The 16,422-nt window shown below is 46.1% G+C and overlaps 1 protein-coding gene across 3 annotated transcripts in view; it reads right to left on the bottom strand.

Moving 5' to 3' along the window:
- The window catches only part of TMEM245 (transmembrane protein 245), a 134,706-nt gene that overhangs the window by 70,579 nt on the left and 47,705 nt on the right, over nt 1–16,422 (bottom strand). For all 3 annotated transcript variants that reach the window (XR_012320093.1, XM_073678486.1, XM_073678487.1), the window contains one exon: nt 764–854. Coding sequence is in view for 2 of the 3 variants with exons in the window: in XM_073678486.1 (XP_073534587.1) it covers nt 764–854 (91 nt within the window). In the remaining variant the exon portion in view is untranslated. The remainder of the gene's footprint in view (nt 1–763; nt 855–16,422) is intronic.

The raw sequence follows: 16,422 nt of genomic DNA, 5'->3' as shown, positions 1-16,422 counted from the left end.
TCAACGCAAGTGAATTGAGTGGGGCCGGAAACAATCTAGTCAGAATGCGGCCGGGAGTATGCAAATTGCATACTTACACTCAAATGCTGGAGAATCATCACAGTGCATGCAATGTGAGGATTCACATATCTGAAGTCACAGAGTGCAGACTTGTACAGTCATAGCCAAAAGTATTGAGAATGAGACAAATAGTAATTTTTCCAAAGTTTACTGCTTCATTTTTTGTAATGGCAATTTGCATATACTCCTGAATGTCAAAGAGTGATCAGCTTAACAGCAATTACTGTACTTGCAAAGTCAATATTTGCCCAGAAAATGAACGGGTGGACAAACAAAAACCAACAAATTCTGCCAAAATGCAAGCATTGATTATGCAAGAATGGACTGCTATCAGTCAGGATTTGGTCCAAAAGTTGATTGAGAGCATGCCAGGGAGAATTACAGAGGTCTTGAAGAAGAAGGGGCAACACTGCAAATATTGACTTGCTGCATTAACTCATTCTAACTGTCAATATAACCTATTGGTACTCATAATATGATTGCAATTATATTTCTGTATGTGATATAAACATCAGACAAACACTAATAAAAACCAGAGGCCAGCAGATCATGTGAAAATATAATTTTGGTGTCATTCTCAAAACTTTTGGCCATGACTGTACTTCAAGGCTGGACAACCCTTTTAAGTCAGATGCAATCTTCTGGAGTTCATATTCGGTAAGAAAACTGCATATGTAATATCTGACACAAACTACAAGTTTACCTTATTGGTGATCCACTCCCTGCCGTACTGATACACATTGTTAGCAGCAGAGTTAAGAGCCTTCTGAATTACTTGTGCTTCAGGCAGCCAGCTGCATTATAACATAGAAAAAACTACATTGGTTTATTTAGTACAATGTCGAAGTTCAAAGAAAACTACTGCTTTCATTCTAACAAATAACAGCGGGGGGAGTGGAATATAAATGACCACATAAAAGTCTGAAGAAAAAGAGACAAAGTGAAGGGTTAAATCAGAGTGCCATGCCTTATTAATTTTAAAAGGAACTGTACTTTCAACAAACTCTCCATAAATCAATACATCACAGAATTCTGCTTCATTCTCTATTTTTTAAGCCACTCCCCCGCACTCCTTGATCCTGAACCTATCATTCACTCTGACTAGGACAAGGTTGGTAAGTTGCTTGATAATGTATTAGATAAAGAGATTCTGAGTAAGCACGTTACCAAAACGTTGTAACAGACTGTGTCCGTAAATTTCACACACTAAGACACCTAAGCTATAGTGGGGCATGTGCTTTTTTCTGCTGTGTTGATACCTGCTTAAGATTTGGCAACTCATAAAGGGAGAAGAAGTGCACAACCCTAGTGAAAATAATCTGATTACTTTTGTTACAGCCAAGTCGGTCTTAAAGAGGTTGTCCACTACATCTACATTGATTGTCTATCCTCAGGATATGTTATAAATGTCTGATCGGCGGGGGTCCGATACCCGACACCCCCGCCAATCAGCTGTTATCGGTGGTGGCGGCCGCCAGTACTTACTTGCAGAGCTTGGACGTCTACTTGTAGTGGCTGCCGCCGGGTACTGCTCATCCGATTGATTGATTTGAATAGGAGGCGGATGTGCAGTAACAAGTCCTGGCCACTATAAGTGGACAGCCAGCTCTGTAAGCAAGTACTTCGAGCCGGCAGCCACCACGACTGATAACAGCTGATTGGCGGGCATGCCGGGAGTCGGACCTCAACCGATCAGACATTGATAATGTATCCTAAAAATAGACCATCAATGTAAAAGTAGTGGAGAACCACTTTAATTTGTTGGGTGAAAAATACTTTGATTGCAAATATCTCCACAATGGAGAGGCAAAATAAAAAAAAAAAAAAAAAAACGTGCCACTGCATACCTCTGAAAAAGTGTTTTATAGTTGTCCCGCGCTGTATGTAAATTGTGCGGTCAAGTCCAATAAGCATCTCCACATTGTGGCCAGCATTGCCTGGTCCCTTCAAACGACGCCTCTTATAAGTGCATAACGTCTCTCCGTCATTCACATAATGTCCACAGTCATGAGCCTGTGCAGTGGAATTGGAGACACCCTGATATTTCAGATCATGTCATATTGTTTTCATTGACCTTGTAAGTTTTTCTATCAATAAGGCATTTTATCTACAATGGGGAAAATAAGTATTTTATACACTGCTGATTTTGCAAGTTTTCCCACCTACAAAGAATGGAGAGGCCTGTAATTTTTATCGTAGGTACAGTTGAACTGTGAAAGACAAAATCCAAAAAAAAAAAAAATCCAGAAAATGACATTGTATGATTTTAACATAATTAATTTGCATTTTATTGCATGAAATAAGTATTTGATACAATAGAAAAACAGAACCTAATATTTGGTACTGAAACCTTAGTTTGCAATTACAGAGGTCAGACGTTTCCTGTAGTTCTTGTAGTATTCTGGCCCACTCCTTCATACAGATCTTCTCCAGATCTTTCAGGTTTCAGGGCTGTCGCTGGGAAACATTGAGTTTCAGCTCCCTTCAAAGATTTTCTTTCGGGTTCAGGTCTGGAGACTGGCTAGGCCACTCCAGGACCTTGAAATGCTTCTTACGGAGCCACTCCTTAGTTGCCCTGGCTGTTTGTTTAGGTTATTGTCATGCTGGAAGACCCAGCCACGACCAATCTTCAATGCTCTTACTGCGGGAAGGAAGTTGTTGGCCAAAATCTCTAGATACATGAACCCATTCATCCTCCCTTCAATATGGTGGTCATCCTGTCCCCTTTGCAGAAAAGCATCCCCAAAGTATGATAATTTCCCCACCATGCTTCACGGTTGAGATGGTGTTCTTGGGGTTGTATTCATCCTGCTTCTTCCTCCAAACACAGTAAGTGGAGAATATACCAAAAAGTTTTGTTTTGGTCTCATCTGACCACATGACCTGCTCCCATACCTCCTCTGGATCATACAGACGTTCATTGACGAACTTCAAACGGGCCTGGACATGTGCTGGCGTGAGCATGGGGACTTTGCGTGCCCTGCAGGGTTTTAATCCATGACGGCGTAGTGTGTTACTAACAGTAATGTTTGAGACTGTGGTCCCACCTTTCTTCAGGTCATTGACCAGGTTCACCCATGTAGTTCTGGGCTGATTCCTGACCTATCTCAGAATCATCATTACCCCACGAGGGGAGATCTTGCATGGAGCCCCAGACAGATGAAGATTGACAGTCATCTTGTGTTTCTTCCAATTTCTAATAATTGCGCCAACAGTGTTGCCTTCTCAACAAGATGCTTGCCTATTGTCCTGTAGCCTTTCCCAGCGTTGTGCATGTCTACAATTTTGTCCCTGGCGTCCTTAGACAGCTCTTTGGTCTTGGACATGGTGGAGAGGTTGGAGTGTTATTGATTGAGTGTGTGGACAGGTGTCTTTTACACAGGTAATGAGTTCAAACTGGTGCAATTAATACAGGTAATGAGTGTAGAGTAGGAGGGCTTCTTAAAGAAAAACTAACAGGTCTGTTAGAGCTAAAATTCTTGCTGGTTGGTAGGTGATCAAATATTTATTTCATGCAATAAAATGAAAATTATTTTAAAATCATGCAATGTGATTTTCTGTTTTTTCTTTTTAGATTCTGTCTCTCACAGTTGAAATGTTCCTACGAAAAAATTACAGACCTCTCCATTCTTTGTAGGTGGGAAAACTTGCAAAATTTGCAGTATCAAATACTTATGGTCCCCAGTGTAAGCTCCATATAGTCTTATACCTCTTTTCTATTGTTATCTTGGGTATACCATGGCTTTATTAGGGTTGATTGGTTATAATAATGTGGCCTGTGGGCATTTTTAATTGTTTTTCATTTATTTTCTTGTAGTCTGTATATACATCATGTGTTAAAAAAAAAAAATCAATTTTTGAGAGATCCCCAGTTTTGCATATCTTTTCTTCTGCTCTCACTCATGTCCTATTTATATGCATTGGGTTGATCTCTTTCTACTTTATTGGTGGTGCCCGCCTTATTAATGGTTTGGAATCGGAGAGCTGCGCACGCGTGCCTCACTGCGCCCTACTGAACATTCACTGCGCAGGCGTGAGACTTCGGGCACTATGTGGATGACGGACAGATGTCATCCACTTATAAGAGGCGGCGTTTGAAGGGACCAGAGTGGAGCTGATTACAAAGTGGAGACACCCATCAGACTGGACCGCACAATTTAAATACAGCCCGGGACAACTATAAAACACTTTTTCGTAAGTATGCAGGGGCACGTCAGAAGGATATAAAGAGGTGAGAGGTTACAGGAACTCCATTTTATGATCTTAAAGGGAATCTGTCAGCAGGATTTTGCTAAGTAAACCACAGACATTGTCATATTGGGACTGTTACACTAAATAAAATAATATCTGGGGTGAAGAAATCCGTCTTGTGGTTCTTGTGTAATCAGTGTTTGCATTTTTGAGTTAAGGAGATTCTCGTGCTTCGGGGATGAACTGTAGGCAGGGTCTTATCATGGTGCTCTAGGCCAGATCAGCAAGAAATGACCTGCCCACAGGCCCGCCCCGAAGCACAGTATGTTCCTCATCATAGAGACAGTCAGATAGACAGTCAGACAGAGAGACAGACAGTTAGATACAGACAGCCAGAGAGAGAAAAAGCCAGAGAGACAGCCAACCGGAGAGAGAAAGAGACAGCCAGCCAGAGAGAAAGAGACAGCCAGTCAGAGAGAAAGAGACAGCCAGAGAGAGAGACAGCCAGAGAGAGACAGTGAGACTCTGGCTGGCTGTCTCTCTCTAGCTGTCTCTCTGGCTGGCTGTCTCTCTCTCTCTCCAAATTCAAATAGGCTTTATTGGCGGGACCAAAATACAATTAGTGTTGCCAAAGCAATAAAAAAATAAGTGTGACAGGGGAGCGTATCGGGGTTATGGAGATGGGATGATGAGCGGCACAATTTGGCCAGTAATAGTCAATAGTCCGTTCGGGGGTCTTACGTTCCTTTCAGCTTATGACATGTGGTGAGTGTGACATATTGGGCAGTGATCTCCACCATTGATTCCTCTTCTCCCAGTAGGATGCAGAGTTTTCTCTCCTCGTCCATGGATGGGAAGTTCAGGATGTGAGTGAAGAGTCTCTGGAAGTGGGAGGCCCTCAAAGCTGAGTATTTATTGCAGTGCAGCAGGAAGTGCACCTCGTCCTCCAGGGCCCCCTGCCGGCAGTGCTGGCACAGTCTGTTCTCCCACGGCGTGTAGGTCTGTCGGCGCCACCCTGTTTCCCCCTGTTTCCTCTAGGCTGTGGACACTCAGTCTGTACAGTCTCAGGATCTGCCTGTCTTTGGGGTGGCGTAACCTCTCCAGACATGGGGCCAAAGTGTAGTCCCTCCGCAGTGACCCATAGATGGTGAGCTTCTGGGCGCTCTCTAATTCACTTTTCCATCCCTTTATGTATTACTCCTTGCAGCTCTCTGAGGTCCCCTTTATTTGGGCTTTTGTCAGGGGGTGTTGCTGTCTTTGGCTGGACTGGCTGCCGGGGTTCCTGACTTGCTCTGGCTCAGCAGGGTGTTATGATGGGAAGAGCTGAAGTTTCTGCTCTGTATGTGCGCCTGGTGTGATAGCGCCCTCTTGTGTGTAGTGAGCCATATGGGGAATTGGCCCAACTCTGCCCTACAGGCTATGTTTGAGGTGCTGCAATGGACCTGGAAGAGATATTTGCTGAACTCCAGGTGGAAGACTTCAGTTGGGCTGAGATCCCACTTTGTCTGGTCTGGGTAGGTCTCTGGGCCCCATACTTCGCTGCCGTACAGCAGTATAGGGGTGATGACGCTGTCAAATATCTTAATCCAGACTCTCACCGGTTGTTTGAGGTGGTACAGTTGTTTTCTGATGGCGTAGAAGGTCCTGCATGCTTTTTTTTTTTCAGGGCCACGTGAGGCTCCCTGTTTGGCTTATCTCCAGAACGATGTAGGTATAGCTGCTGATCTACACCAGCATGGATCCATTTAATGTGAGGGAGGGAGTGGGGGGTTTTGTACTGGTTTCTTGTCTGAAACACCATGACTTTGGTCTTCTTTTGGCTTATGGGCAGCGCCCATGTGGTGCTGAATGTTCCCAGCACTGCCAGGCCATCTTGGAGGCCTCTCTCAGTTGGGGAGAGTAGCAGGAGGTCATCTGCGTACAGCAACAACTTCACCTCTTGGTCGTGCACACTGAGGCCTGGGCCAGAGGAGGATTCCAGAGCTGCCGCCAGTCTGTTTATGTAGATGTTGAATAGGGTTGGGCTCAGGCTGCATCCCTGTCTGACCCCGCGGCCCTGCCTGAAGAAAGGCGTCCTTTTCCCGTTCACCCTCACACTGTAATGATTCTCGGTGTATGAGCTCTTGATGATGTTGTATGTTCTGCCACCTATTCCGCTCTCTAGGAGTTTCAGGAACAGCCCAGGGTGCCACAAGGAGCCAAAGGCCTTCTTAGAGTCCATCAAACATGCAAATATTTTCCCTTTTTTTTTTTCTTTGCTGTGGACGTGGGTCCTGACAAGGCTCTGCAGGGTGTAAATGTGATCGGTGGTGCAGTGGTTCGGTATGAACACAACTTGGCTTCTGCTGATGATGTCATGTTGGGTGAGGAAGGTGGTGATCCTTTTATTATTGATGCTCAAACAGTTTTCACAGAATGATGTTCACACAGATCCCTCTGTAGTTTGCTGGATCATATAGGTCCCCATTCTTGTAGATGGGCGTTATGAGACCTTGATTCCAGCTTTGTGGGAAATAGCCGGCATTCAGGATGTGTGTGAATATTTTTTTGCCAGTGCTGCATGTATGTCTGGGGAACTGTATTTGATCATATCTGGCAAGATGCAGTCACTGCCCCCAGCCTTCTTGCATTTCATCAGGTGGATTCTGCCATTTATTTTCATCATGCCGATTGGTGTGTCCAGAGGATTTTGGAAGTCCTTGATTGTCTCCTCCATATCCCTCAGTTTTATGGTTAGATGCTCCTTTTCTGGGGTTAGGTCTTCTTCTTGTATGTTTCTGCAGAGGCCCTCGAAATAACTGTGCCAGATGTTGCCGTTCTGAATGTGGAGGGTGTTTAGGCTTTGTGTCAATTTGACTCCAGGTCTCCCAGAATGAGTTATACTGGAGGGAGTCTTCAAGCTGCTGTAGTTGGAGGGAGATGTGCCTCGGTTTTTTATCCTTGAGGATGCACATGTATTGCTTCTGTGGGATGTCATGGGCCGTGCTTAGGTCCCAGTTGTTGGGGTCTCTGTTTTTGGTTTGAGGCTACCCTTAGGGATTTGTGTATGGTCTTGCATTCTTTGTCGTAACATTTTTGGCATTGTTTATTTGTAGGTCTGTTGGGGTTCGTCCTTCTAACACCCGCTAGTTCTGCCATGGTATATAGAATGCTACAGTATTATTAAAGTCGTTCACTGCCAGGTTGACCTCTTGCTGGTTTGGTGTATAGGGGCTAACTGTTTGGGCCACTTAAAGAACAGTGGCAGGTTGTGGAGACCAGTCAAGTGGGGCTTTTGTGTTGGAGGCTTGTCCATGAATCTCATGTACAGCAGTGTCTGGTTGAGGTCTGACAAGTGGGTTTCGGGGGGTGACTATGAAGGCATTTATGTTTGCTGGGTCCATGTCTGTTATGGCGTAATCTATCACACGGCTGCCCGTGTGGGAGTTTAGTGTAAATCTCCTTAAAGAGTCCCCCCCTGAAACGCCCATTCAGTATATATAGAGCTCAAGGCTCCAGCACAGGTTCAGCAGTGCTCTGCCACTTTTGTTCACGATTCGGTCATAGCTGTTTCTTGCTGTCTGTACTGAGTTGCTGTAAAAAGGACTCATCTCTCAGTATATATGTTTTTCCATCAGGTGACACATAGTCTTTCTCTGTACCCGTCCTTGCGTGAAGGTAAGCACCCTGCCCTTGGACTGGAATTGGGCTGTCTCCTTCTGTTGGACCTCGAAGATGTCTGGCTTGAAGTATGGGGATTCTGATGGATGGATGTAAGCTGCGCAGAGGTAGATGTCCTGCTGAGAGGTGAGGATGGAGCTGCTTATCCTCATCCAGTTGTGGCTGTCTCCTTTTTTTATTGCCTTGATATGTTCTTTGATCTCCTCTTTGTACCATGTTAGTATGCCCCCTGAGCAGCAGCCCTGTTTGGTGTTCTTGTTTTTCTGGGTTAAGACAGATAATTCCCTGTATCCCATGGATGTAAGAGATTCCTCCTCTGCTCGGGCCCATGTCTCCAGGAGGATCTGAATGTCAATGTTTTTTTGCCTTTGTTTGAAGTCTGGGTCATTTGTCTTGGACTCAAAAACTGAAGCATTCAGTCCTTGAATGTTCCAGCTGCTGATAACTAAGGATGTAATATTTTGTCGATATACCTTATAATGCAGATAGACAGATTTTCATAGGACATAACCGGTTCTAGTGGTGGGTTTCGGTGGCATGTTTTAGGGGTCTCCAATGAGTTTGCTGCACAGTGTGTTGAGCAATGTCCTTATTTCTGCCATGTTGCTGCCCTCTGTTGCTTTGGGTTGCCATTGTGGGGCATGTGGACTCCTGTACTTATGCCCTCTGTGGGCTCTCTCTGGGGATCACTGTAGGTTGCCATCTGTTTGGAAGGCGTCTTGCTTGTGGTCTCGGAGGTCTGTTTAGAACTATGTCCTTTAGCGCTTTAGCTAGATGGCTGACCCCTTGTTTATTGAGGTGTTTGTTGTCATATAGATGACAGAGCATTATTTCGGGGTGTCTTGCTAGATGTATGTTTGGTGTTGAGGTAATGCTAGTGGCCAGCTCTGGGTTTATTTGTTGGGCTACCTGTTGGCGTATGTCTTTCCTTGGAAGCAGGGCAGACAGGATTATTTTGGTTTGGGGGAATTTTTGCTGGGTCGCTATTGCAAGTTTTGTGAGACTGTCTCTTGGTGGATATGGTTTGAGACGATCTGTAGTGTAATGTAGTGAGGTGTGTGGGCTCTGTGAAGTATGGGTTATTGATAACCTCCTCTGCTTGTGGGATCGTTGAGTAGCAGAGTTTTAGGACCCGTGCCCCCGGGAACAGTCTCTTAGTGTCCAGGTATTTCCCGTCAATTAATAGGATGATGTCAGGGCCTGGTGTTTTATTTGCGCCATTTGTTTTCTGTGTGTTGTTGGGTCCTTGGGTATTGGTTGCCCTGGGTTGCTGTGATGATGGGGCTGTATTTTTGTTGCTGGAATTGAGGGTGGAGTTTTTCTTTGTGGTGCTGGGTCCAGGCGTGCTGGTTACCCTGACATGTTTGCCGATGGGGCTGTATTTTTATTGCTGGAATAGCGTGCAGAGTCAGTCTGGCTGAGGCTGGCAGACGCAGGTCTGTGATGTGTCAGGCACCGAGGAAGTTGGTGCAGGCATCAGTTTCGGGGTGGTGATTGTACTTTGTGGTGCCTGCTCAGGTTTTTGTTGCAGGTTTGATGATTTTAGCTGTGTTATTTCTTCTTTGAGCTGTGAATTTTCTTTCTGCAGCATTTGAAGTGTCATTGCATTTCACACAGGTCTGTTCTCACCTTTGATATTTCGTCCCTCAGTTGGTCATTTGCATTTGTCACACCTTAGTTTCCCTCTTTGAATTGGATAAACTTACTTTCTAGTTGGGACAGGCAGTCTCTGAGTATATCCATGGGGGTTGATGTAGTTGGGGCTAGGGGTGGCTGACTGGCTGTCTCTTGCTCTGTGGCTGGTTGCCTCTCACTCTGGCTGTAGCTCTCTCTGGCTGTCTCTCTACATCCCTCTCTCTCTCTGGTTGGCTCTCTCTGGCTGTCTCTCTCTCTCTATCTTTCTGTCTGTCCCTATGATGAGGAACATACTTGGACTATGGGGTGGGCATGTGGGCAGTTCTTTTCTTGCTGATCTGGCCTAGAGCACCAAGATAAGACCCAACCTACAGTGCAAAGTGGGTTACCATGGCAGCCAGGGACCTGCGGAAGCTCTCCATCGCTGCCATCTTGATACTCTTGTAAAGGTCAATCGCAGGCTAAACTCCAGGGAGACCCGTACTCTCGCTATATACTGCAATACTGTTGTATTGCAGTATACACGATAAGAGATTGTAGATTCAAGTACTTTAAAAAATACTAAATGAATAAAGCAAGAGAAAAAAAAAAAAAGAAAATTAAAAAGAGGTAGCCCACTACTTTTACACTGATGCCCTATCCTTAAGATAGGGCATCAATGTCTGATTGGCCGGGATCCGACACCCGGCATCCCCGCAGTTCAGCTGTTATCAGTGGCGGCGGCCGGAAGTACTTACTTGCGGAGCTGGCCAGAAGTACTTACTTGCGGAGCTGGCCAGAAGTACTTACTTGCGGAGCTGGCCAGAAGTACTTACTTGCGGAGCTGGCCAGAAGTACTTACTTGCGGAGCTGGCCAGAAGTACTTACTTGCAGAGCTGGCCAGAAGTACTTACTTGCAGAGCTGGCCAGAAGTACTTACTTGCAGAGCTGGCCAGAAGTACTTACTTGCAGAGCTGGCCAGAAGTACTTACTTGCAGAGCTGGCCAGAAGTACTTACTTGCAGAGCTGGCCAGAAGTACTTACTTGCAGAGCTGGCCAGAAGTACTTACTTGCAGAGCTGGCCAGAAGTACTTACTTGCAGAGCTGGCCAGAAGTACTTACTTGCAGAGCTGGCCAGAAGTACTTACTTGCAGAGCTGGCCAGAAGTACTTACTTGCAGAGCTGGCCAGAAGTACTTACTTGCAGAGCTGGCCAGAAGTACTTACTTGCAGAGCTGGCCAGAAGTACTTACTTGCAGAGCTGGCCAGAAGTACTTACTTGCAGAGCTGGCCAGAAGTACTTACTTGCAGAGCTGGCCAGAAGTACTTACTTGCAGAGCTGGCCAGAAGTACTTACTTGCAGAGCTGGCCAGAAGTACTTACTTGCAGAGCTGGCCAGAAGTACTTACTTGCAGAGCTGGCCAGAAGTACTTACTTGCAGAGCTGGCCAGAAGTACTTACTTGCAGAGCTGGCCAGAAGTACTTACTTGCAGAGCTGGCCAGAAGTACTTACTTGCAGAGCTGGCCAGAAGTACTTACTTGCAGAGCTGGCCAGAAGTACTTACTTGCAGAGCTGGCCAGAAGTACTTACTTGCAGAGCTGGCCAGAAGTACTTACTTGCAGAGCTGGCCAGAAGTACTTACTTGCAGAGCTGGCCAGAAGTACTTACTTGCAGAGCTGGCCAGAAGTACTTACTTGCAGAGCTGGCCAGAAGTACTTACTTGCAGAGCTGGCCAGAAGTACTTACTTGCAGAGCTGGCCAGAAGTACTTACTTGCAGAGCTGGCCAGAAGTACTTACTTGCAGAGCTGGCCAGAAGTACTTACTTGCAGAGCTGGCCAGAAGTACTTACTTGCAGAGCTGGCCAGAAGTACTTACTTGCAGAGCTGGCCAGAAGTACTTACTTGCAGAGCTGGCCAGAAGTACTTACTTGCAGAGCTGGCCAGAAGTACTTACTTGCAGAGCTGGCCAGAAGTACTTACTTGCAGAGCTGGCCAGAAGTACTTACTTGCAGAGCTGGCCAGAAGTACTTACTTGCAGAGCTGGCCAGAAGTACTTACTTGCAGAGCTGGCCAGAAGTACTTACTTGCAGAGCTGGCCAGAAGTACTTACTTGCAGAGCTGGCCAGAAGTACTTACTTGCAGAGCTGGCCAGAAGTACTTACTTGCAGAGCTGGCCAGAAGTACTTACTTGCAGAGCTGGCCAGAAGTACTTACTTGCAGAGCTGGCCAGAAGTACTTACTTGCAGAGCTGGCCAGAAGTACTTACTTGCAGAGCTGGCCAGAAGTACTTACTTGCAGAGCTGGCCAGAAGTACTTACTTGCAGAGCTGGCCAGAAGTACTTACTTGCAGAGCTGGCCAGAAGTACTTACTTGCAGAGCTGGCCAGAAGTACTTACTTGCAGAGCTGGCCAGAAGTACTTACTTGCAGAGCTGGCCAGAAGTACTTACTTGCAGAGCTGGCCAGAAGTACTTACTTGCAGAGCTGGCCAGAAGTACTTACTTGCAGAGCTGGCCAGAAGTACTTACTTGCAGAGCTGGCCAGAAGTACTTACTTGCAGAGCTGGCCAGAAGTACTTACTTGCAGAGCTGGCCAGAAGTACTTACTTGCAGAGCTGGCCAGAAGTACTTACTTGCAGAGCTGGCCAGAAGTACTTACTTGCAGAGCTGGCCAGAAGTACTTACTTGCAGAGCTGGCCAGAAGTACTTACTTGCAGAGCTGGCCAGAAGTACTTCCTTGCAGAGCTGGCCAGAAGTACTTCCTTGCAGAGCTGGCCAGAAGTACTTCCTTGCAGAGCTGGCCAGAAGTACTTCCTTGCAGAGCTGGCCAGAAGTACTTCCTTGCAGAGCTGGCCAGAAGTACTTCCTTGCAGAGCTGGCCAGAAGTACTTACTTGCAGAGCTGGCCAGAAGTACTTACTTGCAGAGCTGGCCATCTACTTGTAGTGGTCGGGGCTTGGTACTGCACATCCGCTTCTTATTCAAATCAGTAGGAGGCGGATGTGCAGTACCAACCCCAGCCACTACAAGTAGACGGCCAAGCTCAGCAACTAAGTACTTTCGGCCGACAGCCGCTGCCACCGATAACAGCAGCTCAGCGGGGATGCCGGGTGTTGGGACGCCAGCTGATAAGACATTGATGCCCTATCCTAAGGATAGGGCATCAATGTAAGTGTAGCGGACAACCTCTTTAAGAATTCGCATCACCCTCCTTTTCACCCCATTAAGAGAAAAGAAAAAAAAAACAACAACACAGACATAACTAGTACCGTCGCATCCGTAAGAGTTTGCTCTAGAAAAATTTTACTTTAATTAACCCATATGGTAAAAGCTGTAACAAAAAAAATAGAATAAAATCACAACCTCACCGAAAAAAAGATGCTAAAAAAAGCGATCGAAATGTCATATGTACTCCAAATTGGTGTCAATAAAACAGTCAGCTAACCACAGCTCAATCAATGTAAAAAACAACATTTTTTTGGTACTCACCGTAAAATCTGTTTTCATTGGGGAGCACAGAGAAGATTGGGATAGTCTTCTGCAACTGGAGGCTGACACTATTATAACATTCTAAATAAAAATTGGCTCCTCCCCAGCAGACTATACCTTGCCTACTAGCCTAAAGTTCCCTCGGTTTAGTGAGAAATCAGTTGAAGCAATATTAAACATTAACACATTTTAAAAAATAATTCAATTACAACCCAAGAGAAGAAAACAACCTAAATGCATGCCCAACCGAACAACTAAGGATGGGTGCTGTGTTCCCCAATGAAGACTATCGAGAAACAGATTTTACGGTTAGCACCAAAAATCATTATTTCTCAGTTGCTTCATTGGGGGACACATGGACATCCTAAAGCTGTCCCTGGGGAGGGAAAATAAATAATATACTGTTACCACCAAATTCTCCACTCTTGTTCAGGCCTAAGCCTGAGCAACTGCCGCTTGCAAAATCTTCTTGCCAAGACTTGCATCCGCAGAAGCAAAGATGTGGACCCTGTAAAACATGGAGAAGGTAAATATTGATGACCAAGTAGTTGCTTTTCAGAGTTGCAGCACCGATGCCTGGTGCTGAACAGCCTAGGAAGCTCCCACCGCCCACATAAAGTGCACCTCAACATTAAAAGGAGGCTCCTTGGCCTTCGCCTTAGAGGCCTGAATGATGGCTGTTCTAATCCAGCGAGCAATAATTGCCTTAGAGGTGTCTGGTATGACAAACAAGGAATCAGACCATCTGAAGTGGCTGATAAATAGCACCGTACAGCCCTGATATTAATTTGTGCAGAGTCTTCTCGATCAGCTGAAAAGGCGCAGGGCAAAAGGAAGGCAAGACAAGGTCCTCCTTAAGGTCCTCCTCAAGGTCCTCCTTAAGTCAAAACCACCTTAGGTCTCAACACTACCTTATCCTGGTGCAGGATGAGGTAAGGAGTGTGACAACACAGAGCTGCGAGCTCCAATACTCTCCTGATAGAGGTGATGGCTATAAGGAAAGCAATCTTATAAGAAAGATAAAATCTCTGTTGGGCTCAAATGGAGACTGAAGAGCCTTCAAGACTAGATTAAGATCCCACGGATCAAGGGGATCGTGATAGGGTGGTCTAGCGCATGCAACCTCTGAAGAAAGGTCCTAACCTGAGGTCTAGAGGCCACATCTCTTTTCTCTGACACAAAACAGCCAAGGTGGAAACCTGTGCCTTGGGCGAACTAACCACCAACTCTGACTGCAGCCCCGACTGCAAGAAGGAGAACAGTACAGGCAGAGAAAAAGACATTGGAAAAATTTCAGAAGATTCACACCAGCATAAGTAGGTCTTCCAAGTGCGGTGGTAGATGCGCTGTGAGGAGGGCTTCAGTGCCCCGATCAAGGTTTGGATGATTGATTCTGACAAACCCACTGCCCTCAGAATCGCGGCTTCAACAGCCATGTTATTAAACTGAGTGACTGTAAATTCTGGTGGAAGAATGGACCCTGAGAAAGAAGATCTGGATGGTCCAAGGAACATCTGGTAAAATGTTGATCACGTCCACGTACCAGGCCCTCCAAGGCCAGTCTAGTGCAATGAGGATAACTGGAATCCCCTCTGCCTTGACCATCTTTAGGAGTGTGGGCAGAAGAAATAGAGGAGGAATTAGGTAAGGTAGGAAGAACTGGGACCAAAGAATTGCCAATGCGTTGGTCGTGACTGCTTGAGGATCCAGAGATCCTGCAACGAATCTTGGCACCATGTGGTTTAGTTTGGATGCTAATACATCGACATCTGGTGAGCCCCACCAATGACAAATGTGCTCGAACACCTCTGGATGAAGAGCCCATTGTCTGCCACTACCTGCTGGTGGCTCAAGAAGTCTGCTGCCCAGTTGTCCACTCTGGGTATATGGACCATTGATCAGAGGGACTTTGTCCTCTGCCCATTTCAGTATAACCACTACCTCTGACATGGCAGATAGACTGCGTCCCTATTTGATATTTGATATAGGCCACTGCAATGGCATTGTTTGACTGTATCCTGATGGGCAATTCTAGAACCAGGTGCTGCCAATGTAGAAGAGCCAGACAGACAGCTCCAAAACACTGATCAAAAGGAGTCTCTCCTGACTGCTCAAGCATCCCTAAACCGACAAGTGGCAGAAGGTGAACCCCCATCTGATAAGGCAGTCATCCGTGGTCAGAACTTGCCACAGGATGGGGCGGAAGAAGTGACCCTGGACTAATAGAGGCAACACGAACCACCACCTAAGAGACTGGCGACAGAGAGGTCAAAGGAGGGCTGGGCGATCTAGAGACAGAATTGACCTGTCCCAAGAGACCAAAAGTGTGTTCTGCAGAGGCCTAGAATGAAACTGAGCAAACGGGACTGCTTCGAACATTGCTACCATCTTTCCAAAGACTCTCATGCAAAACCAGAAAGGATGTCTCTCTGGTCGCTTCAAAATTCGGACAGAGGATTGCAAAGCTAACCTCTTCTCCTTTGGAAGGAAGATTGACACCTGAACGGTGTTGAATATCATCCCTAGAAACAGAAGCTAAAATTAACGCAGACTTTGCCTTGTTGACAATCCATCCAAATTGTTCCAGGGAATCTAGAACAATCTGCAAAATTTCCAGATTCTGAGAAAAGGAAGGCACCTTGACCAGAATATTGTCCAGATATGGGATTACCACCACCCCCTTTGTCCAGAGAAAAGCCATAACTGTGGCCAGAAACTTAGTAAACACCCTGGGTGCTGTTACCAGCCAAAAGGGAAGGGACCTGAACTCGAAAGCAAAGAAATCGCTGATGGGCCAGCCAAATAGGTACATGAAGATAGGCGTCCTGGAGGTCTAACAAGGATAGAAAATACCCAGCCTCGATGGATGTCACGGCTGACCAGGGCGACTCCATCCTGAAGTGATGCAGCCACAACCATTTGTTCACCCGTCTAAGATCAAGAATGGGTCATATATAAAACCATCCTTTTTGGGGATGACGAATAGGTTTGAGTAGAACCCTCTGAAGTGTTCTGAAGGAGGAACACTCATGATTACTCCTGCTTGAAGCAAGGAAGCTATCACTTGATCAAAACTGGCTCTTATAATAGGGCAACTGGGGGAGGTGAGATCTGAAAACACGATCTCGTGGAAGAGCAACAAACTCTATTCTTTAGCCAGAAGAGAAGACCTCTCTGACACATCGATCACTGACACCCCCCAGCCATGCCTCCTTGAAGAGGAGGAGGTGCCATGCATCCAGGAAAATCCCCGAGTGGGAGCCGCCTATTAGATATTAACTCTTCCACCACCTTTGGAACCAGAGGGTTTACCACCTAAACTGAGAGAAGGCCCGGTTGGTGTAGGTTTAAAGGATGATCTCCTTGACCTCTAGCAGACTCTGGGTCTGCCTTGCAGCCGGAATCCTCCGTG

Source organism: Phyllobates terribilis, unplaced genomic scaffold (genome assembly GCF_046119375.1).
Source record: "Phyllobates terribilis strain yellow unplaced genomic scaffold, ASM4611937v1 Scaffold_4__5_contigs__length_816908805, whole genome shotgun sequence".
In the NCBI taxonomy this organism is placed as follows: Eukaryota; Metazoa; Chordata; class Amphibia; order Anura; family Dendrobatidae; genus Phyllobates; species Phyllobates terribilis.
The sequence above is the reverse complement of the archived record's forward strand: the minus strand, read 5'-3'. Positions and strand labels throughout refer to the sequence as shown.